This window comes from Vipera ursinii, assembly GCF_947247035.1.
Source record: "Vipera ursinii genome assembly, chromosome: 5".
Classification (NCBI taxonomy): domain Eukaryota; kingdom Metazoa; phylum Chordata; class Lepidosauria; order Squamata; family Viperidae; genus Vipera; species Vipera ursinii.
This window is the reverse complement of record NC_139518.1, coordinates 35,301,469-35,328,948: the sequence shown is the minus strand read 5'-3', so window position 1 is coordinate 35,328,948 and position 27,480 is coordinate 35,301,469. Positions and strand designations below refer to the sequence as shown.

Below are 27,480 nucleotides of genomic sequence, written 5' to 3'. Positions count from 1 at the left end.
AATGAAAGTTATAGATAGCAGAAACAGTACAGAAACATGATAAAACAGTTTTGTAAGTCTAATTAATGCTACTTGGAAAAAAACACTAAGTTCAACAGGGAATTTTGTAAGGTCAGTGGGTACAATAGGAATATAGTCATTTTGATACCACATATTGCAATTTTTTAATTACTGTTTTTTTTTAACTGCTAAGGGCCAAGAGGGGTAGAATTTGCTATAATGTTAAGAATAGAAAGGACTGAAATCTTCAACCTGCTTTATTTTTTTATATTTTATGGACATGTTAAACCAGACATGTCAAACACAAGGCCCGGGGGCCGGATCTGGCCTGTGAAGTGGTTTCATGTGGCCCGCGAAGCCATCCTGGAAACAGGGAGGGAACGGCCCCCACTGCCTTGGCCCTGGCCCAGAGACCCTCAGATCTGTCCCACTCCTGCCCAGGCCCCCATAGGCACCCTTGATGCGAACGATGTAGAGCTGGCCACGCCCACACAGTAAACCATATGCACTCTAGCCACACCCACCCAGTAGGCCACGCCCACCCTGGCCATACCCCCCCCAGCCCCCTGAGGTCAACCGTAATGCTGATGCGGCCCTCAATGAAAGTGAGTTTGACACCCCTGTGTTAAACTATTGGAGACCTAACTCAGCAATTTTGTTTCTAGGAAATCATATTACTATTTTCTTTTAGCAGCATACTGTTTGGGAGTTCTGGGCTTTTCATAGATAGCATGATTCAACAGGGAGTAAGAAATTTGGAGCAATAGAGTTCTAGTGCTAAATTTAGAGTAAAAATGACTGTCAAAGAGAAACTGCAGAATAAGATAAGGTTCAATTCTGAGTTTAAGGATGTTTCATATTAAGAATAGATAGGAGAGCTGAGTTAATTAATAATGCATATCCTTTCTTACACCAAGGGTGACAATTGTTTATAGAAAAGCATGCTAAGACATAGTCCCCAAATATATGAAGTCAGAGAAAGAAGTGGGTGAGTCAAGACAAAAAATAAATTTGATTTTAATTTTAGTTGAAGTAAAATTCAATACGTGGGCAGGATTCATATTAGGGATATATTTTTTTTACATTAAATACTACATTGACAAATTCTGGGATTGCATCCAAGCCTTGGGGATGGGGAGACTGCATGCGTGACTCTATGAGATCAAGAGTTAGTCATCCTTGTTTTGTCAGATCATATGACAGGTTTACTGTTTGGCATATCTGCTTTATATACCCAAAAATATTTCCTTGGAAAAAAGATTTGATGGTTGCATAGCATGGCCAAGAGAGACCTATACAATATGTTGTCTTCTTATTGCAATTTTTTTTACTATGCTTAGTAATTTCAGATTTGCTAATAGGTTATTAAAATGTACATGCTTCACTTGAGCAATTTGCTAATGCTTTCAGATCCATTGCTGGCAAACAACAATATATATTTTAGAGGGTGCAAGCAGTTATTTTAGGAGGAAGGGATTCTCTCTGCTATTTTTATTATCTAAGTACTAAGTTTAATTTCCTCGTATGTTTGCTCAATGTTTGTGTATGTTAGCATTTGCTTCTTCAAAAAACTAAAAAACTTATAGCTATGAAATTATTTACCATTTATATTTTTTCTTTTAAAATGTCAATTAAAAAGCCTGTCATCCTTAGGAACTATAGAACAAGTTGCATTTGATTGAGACTTATTAGCATCATGGTTGTTACCTATGAAAAATCAACAACATATGAATTTGGCTAGCAAAGATGATAGTAATTGAGCATCATAGATATATCAACTTTTGTTGATCTAAAAAGACCCCAAAGAATTTATTCATAAATATATGGGAAAATACCTGGAGAACCAGCATGGAATGTTGGTTAATATGTCCAGCTGGACCTGGGAGACACAATTTCAAGTCTTCTCTCAGCCATGGAAACTCATTGGGTGGCTTTGGGTCAGTCCCTCACACTTAGACCAATTTATAGGATAGTAGCAAAAATGAAATGGAGAGTTCCAAGTAATCTGCTTTGTACCGCTGGTGGACAAGCAACATGTACATTGGATAAATAACATATAAATGAAAATAAATAAATATTGGGACTATAGATTAGTTTTTCTAAATAATCCATCTACTGTATTCAGAAAACCTTGAATAGATAATTTTAAGATTAACTAAGCCAAATCTATAAAGTATAAAAAATTGGGAATGTTTTAAATAAATGTGTGTATACACTCCAAGGATTTTTGTTACTTCTGATGACTTCCCTCAAATGTCATATAGTGAATGGCTGACAATTATAGCACTTCTAAGAGAGTTTAGTTTCTAGTCCTTAGTTAATGGGTATTGGTGCAAGCTTTCTATTGAGCATAAGATTAGTGCCAGTACAAGCATCCTAATCCTGACTTAGAATGTTACAGCAGCCAATACAGGTCCACAAAACAAATGTAATGTTCACTTTAAGTTGCCCTTCAGCGTCTTAGGGCATCATTTTGTGCTAGCGCAGCTTCTGAACCAATTTCAAAAGGAGCTTCCTGTAAAATTGATTGTTATATACTGGGCTCATTAGTGATACCACGTGGGTTGCTGGAGCAGCTAACGGCTCTCCAGCAACCCAGACTACAAGTCTCCAGCACTATAATTGGCTATCCCTAGGTGGAAATTGTTGCTTCAAACCTATTGGCTGCCACCTACTGGCTAGACTATATATTGCGGCTAATTGCAGCCATTTGCCAGTACAGATTATGCACAAAATAAAATATGAGTTTCCCTTTACTCAGTTACCTCATCTTCATTCCTGTGCCAAAGAACCCGCTATTTAACATTGGCGACGAAGGTGGGATCCTGCTTCACTGAAAAAAAGAGTTAAAGTACAAGGGGAAGGCAGCGCACACCAGAGGCATTTCCCCCCACCGCTCTCAAGGTCGGCTAGCAAGCTACGCTAGCGACCTCGTGCTCAGTGGACTCATTCCCTGAGCCTGGAAGCAGGATTTGGAAGGAAATGCAGGAACCAGCAAAGAAAGAACGCCAAAGGTTGGAAAACTTCAAGAATTCAACGTGAAGCACCCGGAGGAATGGCCATCCTATTTGTTCCAGGTAGAGAACTACCTCAGGGCAAATCAGATCATGGAAGAAGGACTGAAGGCTGCAACGCTACTCTGCGTGTGCGACCCAGCAACCTTTGACTTGGCTGAGAACCTTTTCGTGCCGACACCGATTGAAGCGGTCTCCTACTCAGACCTCAAAAAGAAGCTAACTGGACATTTCCAACCCAAGATGTCTGAAATGGCTTGGTGATTCAAGTTCGACCAGAGAGTGCAGCAACCTGGTGAATCAGCTTCCGAATTCATAGTGGTCCTGAGGCAGGCCGCATGCCTTTGAAAATTTTCAAATTTAGAAGAGTGACTACAAGACTGGCTCGTCTGTGGCCTATGGGACCGAATGCTTCAGAAGGGACTCTTTGCCAGACCAAACTTAACGTTTTCTGAGGCACAAGATGAAGTGATGGCCGACGAAGCCACCAGGGGCGCAGTTCAAGCAGTACAGCCAGCCAAAATGACAAAGTTTGAAAAAACGGTCCACCTTGACGCAAAACACACCGATGAATCTTTCGAGGAAGAAGAGCTCGAAATCAACAGACTCCAAAAGCAACCCAATGCACGACACCGAAACAGCCAGCAGCGAGAGAATCTCTTATCTAGATGTAAGGGGTGCAGCGGCAACCATTTCTGTGCCAACTGCAGATTTCATTCAGCCACGTGTAGAGCTTGTGGAAGGACAGGCCACATCGCGGTGTTTTGCAGAGCTCGTCAGAGAGACCGGCCACCCAAACACCAGCCAGAAGAACCGACTAGGAGAGGTACTGGGGCCCAGGGTCCAGTTAGTGTGGGATTTTTCAGAAGCCGTAGAAGTGTATGCCGCACCGGGGCTCAACGACCCCTCAAACCCAAACTTAAGTTCATGGTAGAGCTACAAGGAGTTCTATGTAAGATGGAATTAGACTCCGGCTCTGCAGTCTCAATTATTTCTCAAGATACTTTTAACTTTGTGAGTAGGTGCAGTAACAATTGGGCCAAACTAAGGCCCTCAGATATAATCCTAACTGACTTTCAAAATGCTCAAGTTAAAGTTAAGGGAGAAGCCACTTTGACAGTAAAATTTAAAGGTTTTTTTGGGCACCTGGATGTCATTGTAGTAGGGGGCCAGAGAACAAGTCTCATTGGACTCGATTGGTTTGATGCCTTAGGTATTCAGATTACTGGCATAAACTGGACACAAACTGCAAACCTCGCGTCGGTATGTGAGGACTATGCAGATGTTTTTGATTCAGCCCTAGGAACATACACAGGCCCACCTATCTCATTTAAGCTAGATCCCAAAGTAGTTCCAATCAGGGTTAAGTCTCGCAGGGTCCCCTTTGCCTTAAAACATAAAATTGATTCAGAAATCGATAAGCTTGTAGAACAGGGCGTGTTACAGCCTGTTGATCGTGGGGAGTGGGAAACTCCTATAGTCACTCCACTTAAAGCCAACGGGGAAATTTGCATTTGCGCTGACTATAAATGCACACTAAATAAAGCCCTCAAGCAACACGCTTACCCGGTCCCAGCGATCAACCACATTTTAGCCTCCGTGCAAGGTAGTACTATTTTTGCTAAACTTGATTTAGCACAGGCCTATCAGCAATTGCCAGTTGATGAGGCCACAGCTGCAGCCCAGATGATTGTGACTCACAGAGTCAAAGTTAAACGCTTACAGTTTGGAGTCAGTGTTGCACCAGGCATTTTCCAGGGAATCATGGAGCGTACACTTAAGGCTATTCGGGGCTTCTACCCTTATTTTGATGATGTTCTCATTGCAGGGGAATCCCCAGAAGTGTTAGCCAGTAGGCTCAGGGCTGTTTTGCAGAGGCTTCGCGAAGCAGGCCTCAAATTAAAAAAGAGCAAGTGTAGTATTGGGGTTCCTTCAACCGAATTCCTGGGTTTCCGAATTGATGCTAACGGCATTCACCCTGCTGATTCTAAAGTAGAGGCCATTAAAATGGCTCCTAGGCCCAAATCCAAAGGAGAGCTACAAGCATTCTTGGGCCTCCTAAACTTCTACCACACATTTCTACCTCATAAGGCCACACTAGCAGAGCCCCTCCACAGGCTTCTAGATAAGAAAGCTCCATGAAAATGGACTAACTTACATGAAAAAAGTTTCCAGGACTTAAAAGCACTATTGTCAGAAAAGTCCAATGTAACTCACTACAAAGAGTCTAAACCAGTATGTCTTGCATGTGATGCATCTCCCTATGGGGTGGGGGCAATTTTAAGCCACGTAGAAAAAAATGGAACACAGGTCTCTATAGCATTTTATTCAAGGATATTGTCTTCTGCTGAGTGCAACTATGCTCAGATTGACAAAGAGGCCCTAGCCATCGTTGCTGGAATAAAAAAATTCCATGACTATTTATATGGCAGTGACTTCACAGTCTTTACAGACCACAAACCTCTGTTGGGACTTTTCACAACAGACAAACAAACCCCCCCCCCCCCGCATACCTTCTCCAAGAATGCTGAGATGGTCTATTTTTCTATCTGCATACACTTTTAAATTGATTCACAAACAGGGCAAAGAAATGGGCCATGCTAATGGCCTTAGCAGACTACCACTGCCACTAATGGAACCAGATCCGACTCCAGCTGCTAGAATACTGTCCATACAGGACATACCTGAATTTCCCCTCCATGCGGGGGACATTGCTGCTGAAATTGCCACAGATAAAATACTTAGTAGAGTATTGTCATGGGTATACACGGGCTGGTTGGATAAAAGCCCAGGTTCTGAATTTCAAAACTATTTTGTCAGAAGGCATGAGTTATCTGCCCACAAGGGCTGCATATTATGGGGAAGCAGAGTCATAATTCCCACCTCCCTAAGAGACAGGGTTTTACAGTCATTATATGAAGGCCATCCAGGCATTGTCAGAATGAAAGCTTTAGCTAGAAGCTACCTTTGGTGGCCTGGCCTTGATAAGGACATTGAGACACAAGTCCATGGTTGTTATACATGCCAGCAGTCTAGGCCTGAAATGCCACAGGCTCCAATTCACAGGTGGGAGGAAACGCACACTCCCTGGTCTAGGATTCACATAGACTATGCTGGGCCTTTCAGGGGCAGCTCTTCCTTATAGTAGTGGATAGCCACTCCAAATGGCTGGAAGTAATTCCAATTCCTAACATGACTACTGCTAGGACCATCCAGGTGCTGAGAAAACTCTTTGCCACACATGGGTTGCCAGATGTCTTAGTTTCAGACAATGGGGCCCAATTCGCTGCTGCTGAATTTCAGGCCTTCCTTAGAGCTAATCTCATCAGACATGCAACGTCTGCACCTTTTCATCCATCTTCTAATGGTCAAGCTGAACGCATGGTGAGGACAACAAAGGAATCACTCAAGCGCATTGTCACAGGTGACTGGCATCACAGATTGGCAGATTTTCTACTCTGCCAGCATTCTACACCCTGCACTGCTACAGGCAAAAGTGCTGCAGAACTATGTTGGAGGTGATTGATCACTAAACTGGACAGGTTTATTTATTTTATTTAATAATATTTCTATACCGCCCTTCTCCCTGAGGACTCAGGGCGGTTCAACTAGGTTGCATCCAGATATAGTAGCAGCAGAAGCCTCTCGACCAAAACCACCAAGGGGGCTGCATATGGGCAATTCGGTTTGGGCCAGGAACTATGGTCATGGGAATCTGTGGGTTCCTGGTCAAATTACCAAGGCATCTGGACCCCTATCTTATGAAGTGGGGTTGGAGGGAGGGCAAGTTGTCAGACGACACATAGATCAGCTCAGGAAACGGTTTCCAGAATGGCCACTAAGTGAGGACTGCATCATAAGTCCCTCCCAAGGTCCTCAAACTTGCGGCCAAGCCAGCCCTCACATGGACTCTCTGGACTTTTCCTTCATAACTGAGGTGGAACCAGAGGGAGAAGTGGAGAGTCCTGGAATGCAACATGGATCCCCTGAAGGAGCAAGCCATCCGAACTTCAGCAACCGCTGCACCTACTCTGCTGATCAGTCTGACTCTGGCGTGGGCCAACCTGGAGAAGCCAGCCAGAGAGCATCTAATCCCCTTGACTGAGGAGCACAAAGGGACACAAGTCTACCCAGCCCACTGGGTAAGCTGATAGACCACAAAGTGATTGGAACTCCGAGACATTCCACTAGGGCACACAAGCCTCCTTCATATCTCGCTGATTACGTTGTAAAATAAAGAGCTATAATATTGTTGTATTGCTGTTTGCCACTATACTACAGAAACTAGTGCTATGTTATAACTGTCTAAATGTGCTATCCTTGAAGCCTATTCATTCAGACGTTGTTTAATAACGTAACCTATATGGGTTGTTTTTTTCCTATTACTTTTATTTTAGTGTGTTTTGTTAATGAGTCTTGATAATTGCATTGAAACTAATTTGTGTTAATATTGTCTGATCTAAGACGGGAGGGGTGTTATGTACTGGGTTCATTAGTAATACCACGTGGGTTGTTGGAGCAGCTAACGGCTCTCCAGCAACCCAGACAACAAGTCTCCAGCACTATAATTGGCTATCCCTAGGCGGCAATGGTTGCTTCAAACCTATTGGCTGCCGCATAGACTATATATTGTGGCTAATTGCAGCCATTTGCCAGTACAGATTCTGCATGAAATAAAATATGAGATTCCCTGTACTCAGTTACCTCGTGTTCATTCCTGCACCAAAGAACCCGCTATTTAACATTGATTATGGTGATTCATTCTTGAAGTTACCAATATCATGGCCAGGCTTATCCTACCCAGAAATGGTTTAGCAGGTAAACCTGCATAACTGAGAAAATATAGTAAGTCTCCATTTAAAACTCTGAATTTGAGACCTTCACTAATTGTTTTCCAGACAAATTAAATTTGTGGCCTTTTGTGTGCAATGTTCTTGTATAATGGGTACAATATTGTAGCACAACACAGGTCTCTACATTTTGCTGGTTATTCAGCCATCTTTACTCTCAAGTAATGATCTATCTATGCAATCATTCATTGTGGAACATAAGATCTAATTACAGCAAGTAGTAAGTTGGGAAAAATAATTGAGAACATCTTTGCAGCTTTCAAAATGCCTGTCTATCTAATATTCCTTTAATCACATTTTCAGAAAATGATTCCACCTCATCTTCTAATCTTCACATCTGCGTAACAAGTGTAATCAAGAAGACCAAAATTAAAACATCCCTACTTTCAATCACTCACAAATTAAAACTGAAAAGAAGTTCATCTAAAAGAAATGGGTAGGGGTAAAGGAATCTGGAAATAATAAGAAGAAACTGTATTAAAACCTTAAACATATCTGTCCCAATTATCAATCTATTTGTATTAAGCTTAATGAACCTGCCAATTAGAACAAAAACAAATATAATTAAATAGATCATGTAATTAAATGGATTCTAGTCTTCATGTTGATTAAAACAAAATTTTCCAAAGTTTTTAGCCTAACTGTCCACATCTCTAGTCGCCTGCAATAGCGAAATCTTGTCATGTAATTGTATGGAAATGGTATCCCAAAGGTGCTTCTTCATTTCTTCTTCTTTGCTTCTTGAATGAAAAGCAAAACATTTTCAAAGGAAAAAGACAAGAAAATGCAATTGCCTTTTGGAAAAATCACCTTTGGGACAACCATGACTTGGATGATTGAGAATCTCCATATATGTGGGAATAGTCTATTATTCTTAATTCTACCATTAGGAGAAAAAAGAACCAAGTTGTAGCACAAGGATGCAACTATTCCTAGGCTCTTTTCTTGTGAAACTTCATAGGTAAGAATCAGTGAAAATTCTCTCCTACAAGATACTAGATTCATCCAAATCTTGATTTGTGCAAGACGACAACACCAATTGATTCAAATACTACAAAGTTTGCAAAACATATTCAAGCATATGGGTTCAGGGTAATTGTTCTAGAGCATGGGCCGGCAACCTGCAGCTCTGGAGCCGCATGCGGCTCTTCCAGCCTTCTCTTGCGGCTCCCAGTATTTGCAGAGAGAGAGAGAGAGACAGAGAGAGACATTTGCACTCCCCCCCTCTCTTTCTGTGTGTGTGTAAAAAAAAGAGAGTGGCCTCTCACGCTGTTCTCTGAGAAGCTGACAAGCTTATTGGGTGGGGCTCCTGCCTTTGCTGCGTCTCCACAGGAAGCAGGAAGCAGCAGGAAGCAGGGCAGGAGAGCCAGCCCAATAAGAATGTGTGTCAACCTGTCTGAGAAGTGAAGCCAGCTTGCCAGATGAGCAGAAGATTGGAGAGAGGGGGGAGAGAGGGGGAGGGAGAGAAAGAGAGGGGGAGAGAGAGAGAGAGAGAGAGAGAGAGAGAGAGAGAGAGAGAGAGAGAGAGAGAGAGAGAGAGAGAGAGAGAACTCATGCACAGCAGCCTCTATTTCTTTTTAAATAAACTCTTCAATCAAGTGCGCAAGTGAGTTTTGCAGCTCCCAGTGTTTTTTCCCCCACTGGGAAACAGGTCCAGGTGGCTCTTTGAGTGTTTAAGGTTGCCGACCCCTGTTATAGAGAGAGAACCATGGTCAAAAGTATGTAAATAATAATATAGGTAACCTTCAGAGTATTATTTGTCATATGTTATGCTTCTTTCCATAGTATGTGAATCATTTATCATAAAGTAAGAAAAGACTAGAAGCAATAAATAGGTCTTCTCAGTTTAGTGTTCCTTTTTTGTATAAAACAATCCCTTGATCATTAAAACAGGTCTTGTTGTATTGAATGAATACTACTGGTGGAAGTAGACTTTTCAACTCATTGTGGACTTTCCAATTTACCACCGGCAGCTAGCCAAAGTAGTCAGAACTCATTAAATCTGAATCCAAGGAATATGAATATATAACTAGGTAAACATGAATGCCTGATTACATGACCAGGAAAAGTGATGACAAGCAATATAAAACTGTTACTAAGGTTTTTTATTTTCAGTTCTCAGTAAGCAATGGATTAAGGTACTTGATCAAGTAAATCTGCAGTTTCTCTTAGGTTGTGTATTATTTAGCTCAGAAAAAGACCATTTCACAATATGCTGCTCAGAGTTGCTGTTAAGAGCAGCCTCTAAAGTCTCTACCCCCTGCCAAGTCTTGTATGCTGCCTTATAATGGAAATGGAGCATTCTTGGAAGGGACGAGAAAAGAATGTCAGGAGGGCATGCCAAGAGTATATATTCCAGCTGGACCACTTAAGGTGTGAAGATCATTTGATCTGCCTAAAATAAGCAAATGCCTACAAAATAAAGTGATAATACAGTGCCAGATGATGGGCCCCTCAGGTAAGAAGGCACTCAATATGCTACTGAGAGAGCTGAATATATTTCATAAAACTAAGAATATTTTTGACACAGATATATTATGGGCTTCCAGACATCTAGTTGCTGGATTCATAAAGGGAAAAAATCCAAAGCTGAAAAAATAGAATTACAATGGGAAGATAGAACATGAGAAAACTAAATATTGGAAAGATCAAAGAAAGATGAATCAACTACATCTTTGTCTAATAGACAGACAAATTGAAATGGTCTGGAATTGATTCTTTCATTCAGACAACCATACTATTTTTTTCCACTCAGGACATGGTATTGCTTTCATAATTAGGAAGAATAGTTAGATCAGTATAGTAAAACACCAAATACCAATTTTATCAGTCATGGTGGCACAGTGGTTAGAGTGCAGTATTGCAGGCTAATTCTGCCAACTGTCAGCAGTTTGATCCTGTCTTAAGGTTGACTTAGTCTTCCATACTTCTGAGGTCAATAAAATGAGGACCCAGATTGTTGGTGGAAATATGCTGACTCTGTAATCCACTTGGAGAGGGATGTAAAGCATTATGGAGTGGTATATAAGTCTAAGTGCTATTGCTATTATCAAGTGTGCAAACAACTTTTTAATCAATGGTGGGATTCAAATATGTGAACAACTGGTTCTCTGTGTGGATGCCACTTCCAGAAGTCCATTCTGGGCCTGGGCAACAAAAAATTAGCTACTGGTTCTGCTGAACTGGTGCGAACTGGCTGAATTCCACCACTGTTTTTAATATGATCATTGAAGTTTATGATCCAACCTTTGATGAAGAAAACCAGGAAAACCAGAAACCTTATACCATTTTAGACAAATGGTTGTCCCATCTCCTCGTGAAAACCTCACCTACAATGTCCAGAGGCAAGTCCTTCCACTAATTAATTGTTCTAACTGTCAGGAAATTTCTCCTTAGTTCTCTCCTTCATTAGGTTCTATCCATTGTTTCTTGTCCTGCCTTTAGGTCCTTTGGAGAATAACTTGACCCCCTCTTTTTTGCAGCAGCCCCTTAGATATTGGAACACTGCTATCATGTCACCCCTAGTCCTTCTCTTCATTAAACTAGACATGCCAAATTCCTGCAACCGTTCTTCATAAGTTTTAGCCTCCAGTCCCCTAATCATCTTTGTTGTTCATCTCTGCACTCTTTCTAGAGTCTTAACATCTTTTTTACAGCATGGCAATCAAAACTGGATGGCTAACACAAAGAAGTATAGAATGAAATTAAAGAAATTATAAAAGATGGGTGTGAAAAGAGACTACCATAGATTAAAAAAAACAGAAGAAAGTAAATTGGATATCAGAAAAGGGTGGAAATTGCAAAGAAAAGCCAAAGCAAAAAGAACAAAAAACCCTCAGGAAGGCACTTAAAGAATTTCATGAAAAAAGAAACAATATTAGACTGTGATCAGTAAAGACACAGAAGATCAAAACTGATATAGTTAAACAGAAAAGTCTTCCTTTATTCTGTGAATTATTTGGAGTCAGGTCCATTGAAATTGATTGATTGTTTAAAAGATATAGCTGAACTCAAAAGGAGATTTCAATTTTGAACAGATGCGTTAAAAGACTGACAACGAACAGATAGAACAGATATTAGAAAATTAGGCAAAGATGGAAGGAATATATTGAAATTCTGTACAACAGAGAAGTCAACATTCAAAATAACAGGTATTCTCTTTACAAGAACATCTAATACTAGAAGATGAAGTTGTATCAGCACTCTGAGCATTTCTGTATCAGAAGGATGCAAGAATTGACAGAATATCTACAAAAATATGGCATGCAACAGAAAAGTTAGTAATAAAATTGTGCCTGCAGATGTGGAGAAAAACACTGGCTAACAGATTATAAAAGGCCAATTGATACAGAAATATCAAAGAAAAGAGACTTAACAGAGTGTACATACATAGTCTGTGATCTAGGCAGTTTAAAAATGTCCAAAAACCCATCTTCTAAGTAAAAAATACTCATCTTTGCAGAAATATTCAGCATGTTCTGGTGTCCTTCACTAGTCAAATTTTAATTACATGTTGTGAAGGCAAGCATATGCTGGCTGAGTTAGCACATTATTTTAAGCCATAATGTAGTTGGGTTAGTTTTGCTTTGCATAATGTAAATTCAATTATTCTAATTTATAAATCAAGGTTTATGTTTTAGTGCACGGGTATCAAACTTGCGATGTCACATGACGTGTCGTGACATATTGTGACTTTTTTCCCATTGCCGCAATGGGGTGGGCCCATGGGCTGGCAGTTTGACACCCCTGATTTAGTGTGTTCCATGAATCCAGACTGGATTAATCAATGATTCATAACAAATAATCATTTAGTGCAATAAATTAGCAATTTTATCTCCCTAATTAATATAACCATATGCTCTACATTTGAAGATTAACTATCCAGATTTTTAAGTTGCATATTTATACATAAACATATGTATAAATTTAAAATATATGAAATGACTTTTAGTCATATTCTCATCTGATATTTTCAAAGTAATTGAAGCTTGCTTAATTTAAGGGTATGCTTTGTAGTATGTCAAGAACCTCGAGCAGCATGAGTTAACCTTTTCTGAAAAGATGGTTTAAATAAGTGATCTCATTGATGCCTCTTGTTTTGCTATAGAACCATTTTGTCACAAGGAAAGTGTTTTAGTGACCCAGATCTAAACAAGGCAGAGAGGCTAGGTTCACATGTTACACTAAACCAGGATGTTTAAATATAGTTTGTTAAATAAGCTGCACTAGGTTTAGCATATCTTACTAAGATGGTACCAGGCAAATCACTTACAGTCTCAGTACAATATGTGAAACCAGTTGGTGATACTTTATTCTTAGATACAACACAAATGTATTAAGAAGACAAGAAAACATATAGAGATACTATTGTCAGCATGAACTTTTACATTTTTTTTGCATCATTGCATGAGGATATCTCTGTTACTAGAAAAATAGACCTGCTAAGGTTTGGAAAATAGAACAAAACTTTTGTTTAATTCCTATTTGGAAGGCAAAGATCCATTGTAAAGTGTGCAAGTGTTTAATATTATTTTTACGCATAATTTGCTAATCAAACAGAACCATTGATCACTGACAAAAACAAACTTTTATTCCAATAGTTATCATTAGAAAAAAATCAACACAAATGTGGCAGCTACATCAGCTTCATCAGTCTATTTTATCTTCTTGAAGACTTGATGGCACACCTGGTCTTCACAAGTCAATTCCTATAAAAGAAGAACCATTAGAAAGCAGAGCTTTTTCATTGTGCTTATTGTACTCCATGCCTTCCCTTAAAGATAAAAACAACTCAGGCACCACATTAAGAATGAGGCTGGACTATTAAATGGAAAAGAACAATGTATTTTATGTAACCAATCAGCCAGTAAGCACTACAGGTTGCAGTAATTAGATTTGGACACTTCAGTTGAGTTTTTAAAAGGATAAAAATGAAAAATGTATGAAAATTGCTCTGTAACAGTAGGACATTTCATAGTCTATTATTAGCCCACATACTGTAGTGCATTAAAACTACTGGAGCAACAAGAAATTGCAAAAGGAGAAAAGGCAAGGCTTTAAAGGTAACAAGGTAAGTACAATAGTATTTGCTATGTGTCTGCAGAAAGTGGGTCTTGGCATGTTATACCAAGTGTTACAAAGTAGGTCAGTAGCATTATTGGCGAGTTTTGAATGTATTTTAATCATGAGAGGCCATCAGTCTTAGATATGAGCTACTTGTTTCTATGTGGATATCTTTTTTACATATAGAGGAACATCTTTTGGTACAAAGTAAGGGAAGATTTTTATAATCATATTTTTCAAGTTATAGTAACAGTCTCTCAACATTGCTGTTAATTCCTTAAATGGTTCTTAAGGCTTGGCTTGCAGCAATAAAAATGAAGAGAAGATGCTACAGAACAGTAATGATGTATTGCAAGAGGACTATGGGCAGATGATTTTCTTCAGCTCTTGTTTTTGCAGTCAGATCAATAGAATAAACCACTATCGAGTGTTTCTCTATCTGTAAAATGGAATTAATGATTCCGGGATGAAATAGTTTAAAAATCACTTCCAAACATAATTGTGTTTTTACTTTTTTTTAAAAAAATCACAATTACTTTGCAGGTCACATGAAGCTACTATGAATTTTGTCATGTCATAAGAGGTACTGTGAGCATTATTACTCAGAAGAAGAAATATCAAAGTTTTTTTTTAATATGGATAGTATAGTCCTACATGATTCCTACCAAACTTATTAGGGTTCAGCACAATCTTACTAGTCAAAGCAGCTTTAAAAGATCATCAAAGTAGCTCCTTGTTTCCCAAATTATCCAATCATATATGTTCTGTTCCTAAGCATCTATATTTAACAGTGGACTATGTAAAAAGTTTTAAGTTAATCATTATTACTACCTCTTGTGATATTAAATTCAGTAAACTAATTGAGAACTATGGGAATAATTTTTTTGTCTTTTTCTAGCACTAGAAAATCATGCTCCCCAATTTTTTGAAAATCCCATTCTGCAAAGTCATAATTACAGTACCTTTTTAATATAATTCTCAAGAGAACAGAAATTATCAACTATGTCTTCCAAGGTATCTGTGTTAGTAGAACTAGGTTTATAGAATCTCTGGATTTACGACTATTTTACTAGAATAGTTGTATCTATTCTAGAAAAATATGGGTCTTCTTAATAGGTTTTGAAGCAAGACTGAATAATGGACCTGGAAGAAGGTAGCAGGATATACAGATGTTCTTTTTCCGTAGGAATTATGCAAGTCAATGTTTGCATCTAATGAAAAATGAATTGTGGCTAAGAATGTTAAACATTAATGCATTAAGTTGCAATATTAACCATACTTATTTTAAAAGTATGTTCCTCTGAAAATAATTTCCTTACCTTCTGAGAAAAGTAGTTTGGAGTTGAGTATTGAAAATGCTTAAAAATGATTACTTAAAATTTCTAACCCATTAAGTAAATTTGATCTCAGTGGAGAAGAGGAACAATGTTACCAAGTTTAGGCAGCAAAAAATCAGACAGCCACTAATTGGAAGCAAAGTTTAGTTTCCTGTAGCTTTTTGAGGTTATCTAGTCATTATTTGGATTTCTGCAGCCCTGTTCTCATTGTTAATTATGGAATTTAATCATGGAAATAAACATGACATTAATTATGCTTTGGGTGTCCTTCTTTCAAGGATTCTACTGAACATATGCCAAAATTCATTGGTAAGAACTTCTTTATTTCCCCATCTGGCTGTAAAGTCAAGACTCCATGGTTTCTGCTATGTACCCATCACTTCTAGTCGTTCTGATAGCTTTGCTACTTCCCATTTACTGGGCTTTGCTTCTCGTCTGCCATCAAATGAGAAGGACGGGAGGGTCAGCAAAGTGCTGGCTGGAGAGTCATATTTTATGCTTCCTCCATTGGCCTGCTTTTGGGGGGGCACTAGTGAGGGAGAGATGCTGGGAGAGATCCAAGTCAGTAGAAATACAACTATGTGGAAATGTAGTTATCCTCCTATGTCCTCATTTTTGAAACCACTCACTTGAACATTTTTATTATTTAATCTCTCATTTATCGTTTCTCATACTTTGGTGACTGCTTAATTTTCTTTACATCATTCAAGTTTTCTATGTTTTTGTTTGAATTACATTTATGAACTCAGCTATATGAATCCAGCTTTTCTTCAACAGCACTAAATTATATGTTTTAAAGATAAGATGTATGCCTGGTGATTAGTCTAGTCCATTTTTTCAGCCTGCTTTTCTGTGCAGCCTACAGAAGAGGGTTCTTGTATTAAATCGTATTCCCCATAGCTTACAATGAAGTTGAGGAAAATACTTATTACTGTCAATTACTGGAAAATTATATTGTGACAAAAGGTAGATTCCACTTCACTTTTCCATAGCACTTTGAGCTATTTGTTTTTAATTAACAAAAATATGCAACTATTACAATTTTACAACCTCAGTATGGAACATTGAGATTGTGCCCATGAATAAATAAATGCCAGGTGGCTTGAACCAACTGATTGTTCTAATCTTTTGCAGCAGGTTTTATTGCTAGAATATCCTATACTGTATACTTTCCTCAATAAATAATGGTAGAGTTTTGGTCAGCGTTTTCCTAATTTTAATTACTACCTGGAATTGCTTGTGGGCTATTAAATGAAAACAGAAGCAAGCCCATCAAACATTAATTTCTAACTGTTCAAATAAGTACAAAGTCTGCTGATCTGCAGACTAATGAAGCTGAAACGGTATAAGGAAATAGTGTGGTTTGTTGGGTAGTGGGTGTGCACATTTTTTTATCATTTTTGATTGTGGAAGAGATTGGAGAATCCCAATTCTGCCATCTTGCCTCATATTTGCCTGCCTTAAAAAGATCTCTTTTTAACTTAAAAGAAATACCATTACAAATCAATAGGTACACTTGAAAGGGTATTCTGAGATTGAATTTCCTCCTAAAATAAATAGTATTTGTTACTATAATGGCCTCACTGACTTCAGTGCTGTTTTTTTATGATTGACATAATCTGTAGTCTGTCTCATAGTAAAACTGACAGGTGAAACAAAAGTGCTTATAGATCATCTCCCACTATATCTCCAAACAGAATTAATTTTATTTCTTAACATGAAAAGGAGTCTCATGCTTTAATCCTGAATAAGGAGAGATTCCTTAAAATTCAGAGTAGAGCAATGAATGTTTATCAGGCTGTTTTGCTCTAGCCTTATTTATTTTACATGTAGTTGTTTTTTTTGGACAAGTTTAAGGTAGTGATTCCCTGACTTATAAGGCAATAAAAGATTACATTCTCCCATGTGACCCTGGCTCGGGAAACAAAGGGGAAACACAGGATAAGCCTCCTTCAGAGGCAGCATCCCAGTTATGGAAGCATCTTCTTACTTTCAATATTTATGGAAAGGATCACAACTTTCAAAATTATCTGAGTTTTTAATTTTTTTACTAAAGTATTTCTTTTCCTGGTTTTATTAGGAATTCTCTTAGCCATAAAACAGGGCTTGCATTTTCTTAAAAAGCAGTTAATAAATCCATTAAAGACATACCCATGTAGTTATTTATATAATATTCCTGTTCCAGGTAGCACCTGTGAGGGAGATGGGTGATTTCTAAATTTGATATATAAATAAAATAAATGTATATATCAAATTTAGAAACCAAATTTAACCATAAAACCATATATATATGAGCTTGTCACATTTCATCTTTATAACAGGTGCAGTTTGGGGCTGAATCAGTAACCCTATTATCCAGTCAAGTAATCTAAATACCTATCCGGTTGCTGCTCTTGTAATACCTGCAAAAGAAAGCTGACGTGCATAGTGCAATTGTACACGCATGGACACTTTTCTGTTAGCAGAAGTATGGTATAATTAGGGAACTTGCATGGAAAGAGTGACTAGCCAAGGTTACCTTATAAGAAAAGAACTGAACCTTTGTTTTGCAACTTCACATGGTGCTGATCAGAATCAGCACCGTGTGAGGTTTTGTCTGATGTGTGGTGATAAAATTGGAGAGTAAAATATCCGAAATGAATATCCAAGCAATTTCAGAACAAGACAGCATGCATATACATATATAGATATATACATGGATATAGATAGATATACACACACATACATACATATACATACATATACATACACACATATACATACACACACACATATACACATATACTAAATGCTTTAAAAATCCTTATAAAAGTGAGTTGATGTAGAACAGCTTTTTATTATACAAAATCAACATATTTGTTTCTTACTAGATGCAGTTTGTCTCCTTCAATCCAATGTTTCCAGCCTCTATTGTTTTTTTCACCTTTCTGGACACAGACAAGTTTGTCACCATCCCAAGTCACTGTTGTCTTCAAGGATTAAAAAGATGGTATTAAGCAACATTCTAGAAATTGAAATATTTAAACCTGGAACTAAATGCAGTTCAGTGAATGTGTCAGGAGAAAAACAAAAAGGGTGAAGGGAAATACAGCCATCCCTCTGTAAAATCCCAAATTCTGGTTGCAAACTAAGACTGGCACTGATGTTTCATGTTTCCAGCTCTTCACCCTGATTCATGAAATAACCACGGAAACAAATTACACAAATTTGCTTATGATGGAAGTATTCCCTAGAAAGGGAAACCAATATGAAATTTGGTTCTGCTTTAAGAGGAGAGTAACTAATCTCCAATAGAAAAGTCATGCTTTATTTAAACTACTGCAACATCCACACATATATTTCTATTTAAGTAAATAAATTAGGGTGGTGTTCAGCGCAGAATAGATTAAATTAAATTATTTTGTATAAAAGTGACACACTAACTGATGATTAAATCTCCCAGTTGTTTTACAAGGTTGCAAATAAAGCAGCTATTTATTAGAGACATAGTACAGGATAAAAATAACTAAAAAATTCTTGGAAGAAAGGTTCCATCTTACAGATCAAATTGCTAGGATAGTTAACCTTTGAAAGCCTGCTCTGCTTGTGCAGTGCAAAATATTTCTTCATTTCAATATAATTTTTTCCAAAGAAAAGGAATTTCAGTGGAATCTGTATTTTTGTATTTTTTTATTATGAAGAAGTTCTGTATGAATGTCCATGTAACATTTTGCAGTCATTTTTACAGTGATGTACCACTTCCCTGTTCCCATACATCCATCAGACCCTAGCAGCTAGGAAAGTATCAGAATGACAGAGAGGTTAATAATCCTAGCCGTCCCATCTTCCGCCAATGCCAAGAATAACAGCAGCAAAATAATTCAAAGCATATTCATGTACCCAGAGGAAAAGGTAGTAAATGGCAGTTCCTGAACAGGCAATAAAGTTTTAGAGAAATTGCAAGGTGAATTTCAGTAATAATAGCATCAGGCAAAGGGGCAGAAAAAGTTTTTTTAAAAAAAGAACAAAAGATTTTTATTCTGTTGTTGCTCATCAAACATGCTATTTTATAAATGTTGGTAGATATTTTTGAGTCTCTATTCACATTTTCTCTTACTATTTTTGAAAAATCTGTAGACCTGAACTGGACTAGAGAGCTTTTTAAATATAGCAAACTTGGATAGGTTTTTCAGCTTGAGGAGTAATCTTTTTTTCAAGTGGAGAACTATCTGGATGGTGCCAGAATAGAAAAATCATCAGGAGGAAGAGGAGGAATTAAGAAAAAAATCCTGTAAAAATCTCACTTTTTGAAATATAACATAATGTAACGTAATGTAATATAATATATAATCTTAGTAGTTCTTCATCAGTTTAATAGCAAATTGTAAAAAATTGCTAAAAATTTTAAAGTTAATGCAAAGATAGCATAAGTCATAGGTCATGCTGGTTGGGAATTGTAGGACTTAAAATCCACACATTGCCAACATTGAGAAACACAACTATAAGCTGTCCATCCTTGAGAACTCTATTCTCGAAAGCTGCAGTAGGGTAGGATATCTAGCCATCTGTTCTGAAACTTTTTGTTATCTACTATACCTTTCAGTCTATTGACTGGGAAGTATTTGATTGTAACTTCTTCTGAAGGTGATAGGAAGGGCAATAAAACTTAAGATATCATTTGTCTTGATATGAGAGGTAATTCCCCCCCAATCCAAGTTAGTTTTTGCATTTTATTTTATATGCTGCCCATGTTTATAACAGTGATTAACAGGAGAAAACATCTATGCAATTTATCGGGGTTGGGCAACACTCTACACTGAAGAAGTAGAAAGTACAGATTTTTTTTGCTTCCGAGCATTTTCCCCAAAAATACAGTCTACTTTTTTTTTTAGTATCAACCAAATGTTAATTCATTGTGACAGGAATTAACTGACTGGTTTGTTGCCCAAGACTGATGTTGTGGGCTGAGAGAAAGAGTGACTGGCCCAAAGTTAACCAACTGGCTTTCATGCCTAAGGTGGGGCTAGAACTCACACACTGCTGATTTCTAGCCTGGTCCCTTAACCAATAGATCAAACTGGTTCTCAGAAAGAAGCAGAATGACTCCCTTAACAATAATTAATCCCTGCTTTTGCTAAAAAAACCCCACACACCAAGTAGCAGTATGTTGGTATAGGAATGCTGGGTAGAAATCACCCTGATAAGAAATCAGAGAGAATTATAAAAGAAATGAGGTGCTTTTTCTTCCTGTAGTCACATAACAGGACTGAGATAGAAAGAGAAAATTGAGGTTGCTGAAAGTTCAGCAAAGTGGCAGTTTTGTGCTCCTGAATAGGGCTGGTAAAGGATGGCTTTGTTATGAGGAGCATGCTGTGATGTCAGGGCACAGAAAGGTCACAGATGATAGGGAAGATGTTGGCTATAAGTAGCAAATCTCTCCATTCTCCTTGGGAAAAAATAATTAGGTGATTGTAATGTTTGCTATTCTGTTCTGGAGATCTGATACAGAAGCACATAAGCCACAATTTACATCGGGTGCCTGTGACACCATTAGAATCAGGTGCAAAGAGTTACACCTTTTGGAACTGGTGTTAGTGAAATTTAGTCCCCAGTCTTATTCTGTCTCAATCCAGGGTGAAAGCAATGAAACAAACCTTTGCTGGCATCTGATCAATACCTTCTATGAAACTCATTAATAATCCAAGCAGCACCCAGCATCCTGAGGCCAGATTGGCTGTTGATTGGAAGACAGCAGGAAAGAATGTATTTCCCTTGTAATATACATTAAAGTTTTCCCTAGTTTCTCTATCTTCTCCAGACCTGATAGTTCAGCTTCCAGTCTGGACAGCTTTTGTTTGCAGGGTAGTGAGGAAGGGCCATCTTGCAACATAATAGCAAGATGGACTTGAAAGGCTTCTAGTTGGCTAAGGGACTTTGTATAAACAATAGGTTTTACCTAGTTTTGCTCACCACAAGTAAAATGTTTTGTGTGCTGCAGCCTAGAAGAATAAAGGGCAGCGACTACTGTGGCTAACAGGAATCTGATTTTCTCTGTGCCAAACTATGAAGTAAGTCTATGGCAGTCAACCAGGGAAATATAATAGTTTGGAACCATGAAGAGTTGAAAGCAAATAACAAGTAATTTTACCTTGCTGTCATCTGCTTGAGAAATTGTCATGATTTGCATATAGAATAAATAGTTGCACTAGCAAAGCATCTAGTTTCTGAAATGCAAATTTCAACTTCTTTATAAATAAGCATTTATTTAACATTTTAATTTGCTTTCAACCTATTTACTTGAATGTCAGGGGCTTATATTGACTGCTGTGTAAATGGGAAACAAATAATAGGTTTTCTACCTTCACAACTCGATTGTCAAGCCCCTTGGTGTGCTCTTCAAATTCCACTCCTATGGTATAATTCAATTCATAGTTTCTGAAAGTGCTCAGTGTTTTTGTCTTGAAATTGTCTCCATCTTGAATAATTTCTTTTGTTTGTTTTAGATGGTTTGCAATCTTACGGGTAGCAAAATCGATGCCTGCAGATGGAATAAGAGATATGCATTTTAACAATGCGCCTGATTAAATTTGATTTCTAAATATAAAAACACAAACTTGTGAGGTTATGCAGATGCCCAATAAGACTTTTGGCTTTTTAAAGGGACTTCACATCTCTTCTATGAACTGATTTTTAATAAGTTATTTTGAAGTGGTCAATGCATCAAAAAAAATCCCTTGTTAAATTGCCATGTCTGCCTACTTTTGAGTAGGAATTTATCTCAAGATAGCAGACTTCCACGTAAGGATCTGGAAGTAATTCCCATTGAAAACAGTGGGACTGATTTTCTAGGAAAACACATACAAGACTGTGCTCTAAAAGATGACATATACATACATACATTTATACATATTTTCCACTAGAAGAATATCTCATTATCTAAGCCTACTTTTATAGAACTGTACAAAAGTTATTAATGTGCTGATGTGATATGGATAGAAGCTACAATTATCAAATAGGATTCTCAATGCAAAGTTCTTTCTCTGTCAATCAGATAATTCCTTGTGCCATTACCACCCAAGTTCTCTATCGCTGTTCTCCTCCTGGCTAGTACACTGACTATTATGGTCAGTTTTTCACACCAGACCCTATTGCATGCCAAGCTTTGTGATTTCAGACAAGACAAATACAATTTCTTAACCACTTCTCAAATAAAGATATTTAGCCATCTCACTAGAGAGGTGTTGTAACAGAAAGAAACATGATGGAGAGCACCAGGAACAGTACAACAGCAAAGAATTGCCCATCTGCATCTGAAGCTTCTTTCTGCCTGAGAAACAGTAGGTAATATCCATTGACCCCCATCACTTCCATGAATGAGTCCAACTTTTGTTTTTTAAAAGCCAGTCAAGTTGGTAGCCACATCTCTTGGCAGAATCTCATAGCTACTAAATTTCATGGTGGCAAATTCTAAACTTTAGCTACAGTGCAATAAGGATTTATGAACATTTGTAAGCAGTTCACACATGACCTGAATAGTAAACCACATGCTCAATTCACAATTAAAGGCAGTTAGCTTTTATTATTGTTTAGCAGGCCAATAAATTACTGAAACTCAGACATTAAAGGCACTTGGGAGAGCTTCAATATCCCTTTGTGCTTGGAGAACTCCTTTCCACAGGTATTTTTCTACCTTAATCTACTTTGTATTTGAATGTTATAATCACATGGGTGGAAAGAGAGAGCAACCATAGCTCAGAAAGGAACCAATCTCCATCTAGGTAACAGAAGATTGAAACACTTATTTATTTGTTTACTTGTATCCCACCTTTTTTGTTTTTCCAAATAACTCAAGGTGATGAACATATCCAACAGCCCTCCTCCTTCTATTTCCCCACAACAACTCTGTGAGGTGAGTTAGGCTGAGAGAAAGTAACTGGCTCAAGGTCACTCAGCTGACTTGCCTGGCAAGTTCATGTTCTGCTTTTTAGCCTGGTGCCATAACCACTAGACCAGTGGTTCCAACCTTTTCTATACCCTGCACCCCTAGAACGCTTCTGATATATTCTTGTACCCCTTACAAAAGTTCGAAATGTAACAAATTATGCATATACACTATAATTTTGTAAACCCAAGTTTTTGCACCCCCTGGAATATCATCTCACACCCCCAGGGGGTGTAAGCACCCCTGGTTGGGAACCCCTGCACTAGACCAAACTGGCCGTCTCATTATGTTCATAACTTGCTGTGAAAAATGGGTTGGAAAGCATTAGTAGTTTTGTAGTTTAATCATCATTGCCTTCCATTACATAATGTTATCACTTTATTTTGATCATGATCAGAATAGGGTATTTGAAGAGCAATGGTATGCAAAAGATCAAATATAAAAAAGATTGGGTTGATTTCTTTCTTGTCATATTTCAGTAAAAGACACTAGTGATGATCTAAACAAATTCATCAGTGGGAATAGCAGTCAACCAAGATTGTTGTAAACATGTCCTTGAATTCAAGATGTATTTCACCTCTGTCAGCCAAAAGCTCAAAGATAGAAAGCTGTGTCATTTATTATCCATTTCCTCCTCTAGCGGTTGCCACTGATAAGATTGCAAAGCACAAAACAGCAAATGCAGTGTTGTGATGTAAGCCCTAGACCATTTGTACATGTGTGAGAGGTACTAAAGAGGTGGAACTTGAATCATGATGCAACTGTATCTTGCTCTAAGTGAAAGCTTAGAATATCTGATAGATAAAATTGAATGTTTTTGCAAAGTATATAATATTTTGCAGCTAAAATATCTAGCAAGTTTCCTCAAGAGAGCCATAGAGCAATCCTACTACCCAAGAAACAATTTAGTGAACCTAAAATATAAAGAAACATATATTTACATACAAACAGGTGCATAGGCCCACAGACATACACACACAGAGAGAGATATCTACACAGACATCTTATTTTGTCATCCTTTACCTTACCCTATTAAGTACTACATTCTCATTCTTATAAAATTTGAATACAGTTTGCTACCTTTTATTGAATTTATTAGTGTTGTCTTTAGTTAGGAAAATCTGAACAAAATATTATTTATTTATTTATTTATTTATTTATTTATTTATTTATTTATTTATTTATTTATTTATTTGTTTGTTTGTTTGTTTGTTTGTTTGTTTTTATAAACCGCCCTTCTCCCGAGGGACTCGGGGCGGTGTACAGAGTAAGGTAGGTATACAGATTGAACAATAGTGAAAAAACAATAGTAAAAACAAACTGGGACCCCAATTAGAGCTATCAGGCCAGGCCGGACTGCTGGAACAGGTGAGTTTTTAAGTCGTGCCGGAAGGTGCGGAGGTCGGGGGCCATCCGGATTTCGGTTGGCAAGCTGTTCCAGAGGGCTGGCGCACAGTTATGTTATATTCTTTTTTATTTTCTTGTGAAAGTAAAAAAGGGCATCATATACATAAATATGATAAAATATTGAAAATATTTACACTGATAATTATACTAGTAAACTTATTGTGTTGCAATTAATGTAATTATATACTGTATAAGAAGAAATCTGTCCCAGAAGTCTTTAAAAAAGTAAAGATGTAATACTAATACTTCATTGCCTGATTAACTGTTCAGAGGGAAGAATATGCAACAGGTCATACTGTATATAAAAAGGGAACCTTTGCAGAATGATTGCCCCACTGATGGCTGGCACTATGTGCAGGAGTTGTACATCTGAAACTCAGCGCTTTTTAGAACTGACAGCCTGAGAATTAGAGCTCATATTTAGTCCAGGAACTCCTAACAGTTGACTAGTTTTGTTAATATACCAGCCATCTGTTCAATGCTAATGGTAATTTTTGTTTGTTTGATGTCCCTTAGTAGGCATAAGCTATTACAGTAAATCAGAGTTTATATATGTGCAATTCATTATTAGGTAGAAGGTGAAATGAGTAAGAACAACTCTACTATGCAGCAATGCTACTGATTTCCTTTTTTTAAAAAAAAATCTGGCAACCATAATCTCTACAGTAGATTGCTCAATTAAGATTGTGTCTTCTGGGTTCTTGTATTGATAATACCGGAAATATAATTTAAGATCCAGTTGTCAATGTATTACATGTGGAATCCTATGACTGATATAACTGAGATAAACATGGGATGGAGTCTCACCTTGGGACAACCTTCATCTTTTCTCCTGTTTGGCCAATATCCATTCTATTGAATCCGTAGAATACATTCTCATAAGCTCTACAGTTCATAAAAATAAGTAGAAATCTCTTGTCACCTATTTTAATGCTGTACCCAGTTTTGTAAGCCATTTTTGCATTTGCCAGAGATATACATAAAAATGGTCAGATGATGCATGGTGCTTTGTAGGATTAAAGGATATTTTACTACTGTTGTCTTGATTGGCAGTGTTAAAACCTTTTAACAGTGTACATAAATTTTTGTTGTAATTTTAGGTTTTGAATTATTTTAATCTATACTACTTTGTATGCGTATAATTTGAAGGCTTCATATGCTTCCATAGGATGTAAAGCACTGTTTTAAAAATATTTGAATTATCTCTGGTTAGATTTTAATACACGCTTAAGCAATCGCATTCAAAGTACCTTGTTGTATTGTAAATATAGAATTTAATCATCTGAATTAAGTTTATACTTACCTAAAGCAATCATATAACTTTCAAAGTTTTCATTTAATACCATTTCCCATGTTCCAGTGTAATCGGCAGGCATTGCTGCTAGGTAGTTTAGCTATGGAATATGAAATGGTAGTTCTCCAAAAAGAATGAACTGTAATTCTATCCTTTTTATAGTTCTTTGGATGTAGTTTATGGTTTCTAATATAATAAAGTCTAAGGGTCACTGAGATAATCTAAGCAGAACTTTATGTTCGTTATTAAAGTTCAAAGAAGAACTAGATGTGAGAAGGAAAATGATGTTGCAATGACCTTTGTAAAATGTTAAGAAAAAAGACAATAGAATATTTTTTATGAAAGCATATGGTTGAAATATGTATTCCATAATGGCAAATTAACAAGTCTAACTTGGTTGCATTCTTGGTTTTTAAAAATGTCTAAGATCCTTGACTTCTGTTTGAATTTTATTAGGAGTGCTATCTAGCTGATTCAGTTCAGTTTAAAAGAAGCAACATCTAATTTCTTCCCAATAATCCCACTCTGCTTGAGATAGGCACACCAATGTTCCATGCACTACTACAACATAGCTGTTTAGGTACTTCTGGATGCTTCTGATGTAGAAAAAGCAGGAGGTCTTGCTACAATACCAAGTGGCAAGATAATCACATTGGCATTTCATTCAGTCCTCCTACTTCTTCCTCCTAATGTGGATTTCTTCGAACAGCTACAACTAGGACACTTAGCACAAGGTATTATATCACCCCTGTAGCTGAAGTGCTGCTTTTAATTTATAAAGCTGTCCATAACTTGGTACGTAGATATCTCCAGATGCCTATGTCACCTGCAGTTTATCTCTCTGAAGAGTTTCTCCTGGAAGAAGCTGCTTGTGGTCTTCCAGTTTCATGCAGTGGGGGTTCCTGAAGCTAGGAAAAACTAATTTTCCATCATGACATTAATAGTCCAGAACAGCCTATTTCTAGAGGCTAGTTTGTATCTTTGTTGATGGCCTTCAAGGATAGTGAAGACCAGTCTTTGAAAGGCTTTGAGGAAGGATTATGCACTGGATTTTATTAACTAGTTTATTGGTATTGTGTGTAATTCATTGGGATTTTATTTGGATGTTATAGGATTGTCTTATATTTTATAAAGCTCTTTAGCCACTCTGAGTTCATTACAACTCAGTGACATAGATGTTTGATGATTTTTTAAAAAATAACACTCCTGTACTTTATGCATACTCTTCTAACAGTACCGTAATAAATATAGTAAAGGTAAAGGTTCCCCCACACATGCGTGCTAGTCGTTTCCGACTCTAGGGGCCGGTGCTCATCTCTGTTTCAAAGCCGAAGAGCCAGCACTTGTCCGAGGACATCTCCGTGGTCATGTGGCCGGCATGACTAGACGCCAAAGGCGCACGGAACGCTGTTACCTTCCCACCATAGTGGTCCCTATTTTTCTACTTGCATTTTTACGTGCTTTCGAACTGCTAGGTTGGCAGAAGCTGGGACGTGTAACAGGTGCTCACTCTGTTACGCAGCACTCAGGATTCGACCTGCCAAACTGCCGACCTTCTGATCGACAAGCTCAGCATCCTAACCCACTGATCCAC

At 37.7% G+C, this 27,480-nt stretch overlaps 1 protein-coding gene across 1 annotated transcript; it reads right to left on the bottom strand.

Moving 5' to 3' along the window:
* Positions 1-13,518: 13,518 nt before the first annotated feature.
* Positions 13,519-25,968, bottom strand: LOC310641357 (retinol-binding protein 2-like; the record flags this gene model as incomplete). The annotated part of the gene is made up of 4 exons (XM_083364334.1): positions 13,519-13,572; positions 18,132-18,233; positions 21,603-21,781; positions 25,896-25,968. The coding sequence occupies 4 exons, from the start codon at positions 25,966-25,968 to the stop codon at positions 13,519-13,521; spliced, it is 408 nt and encodes a 135-aa protein (XP_083220460.1).
* Positions 25,969-27,480: the final 1,512 nt, after the last annotated feature.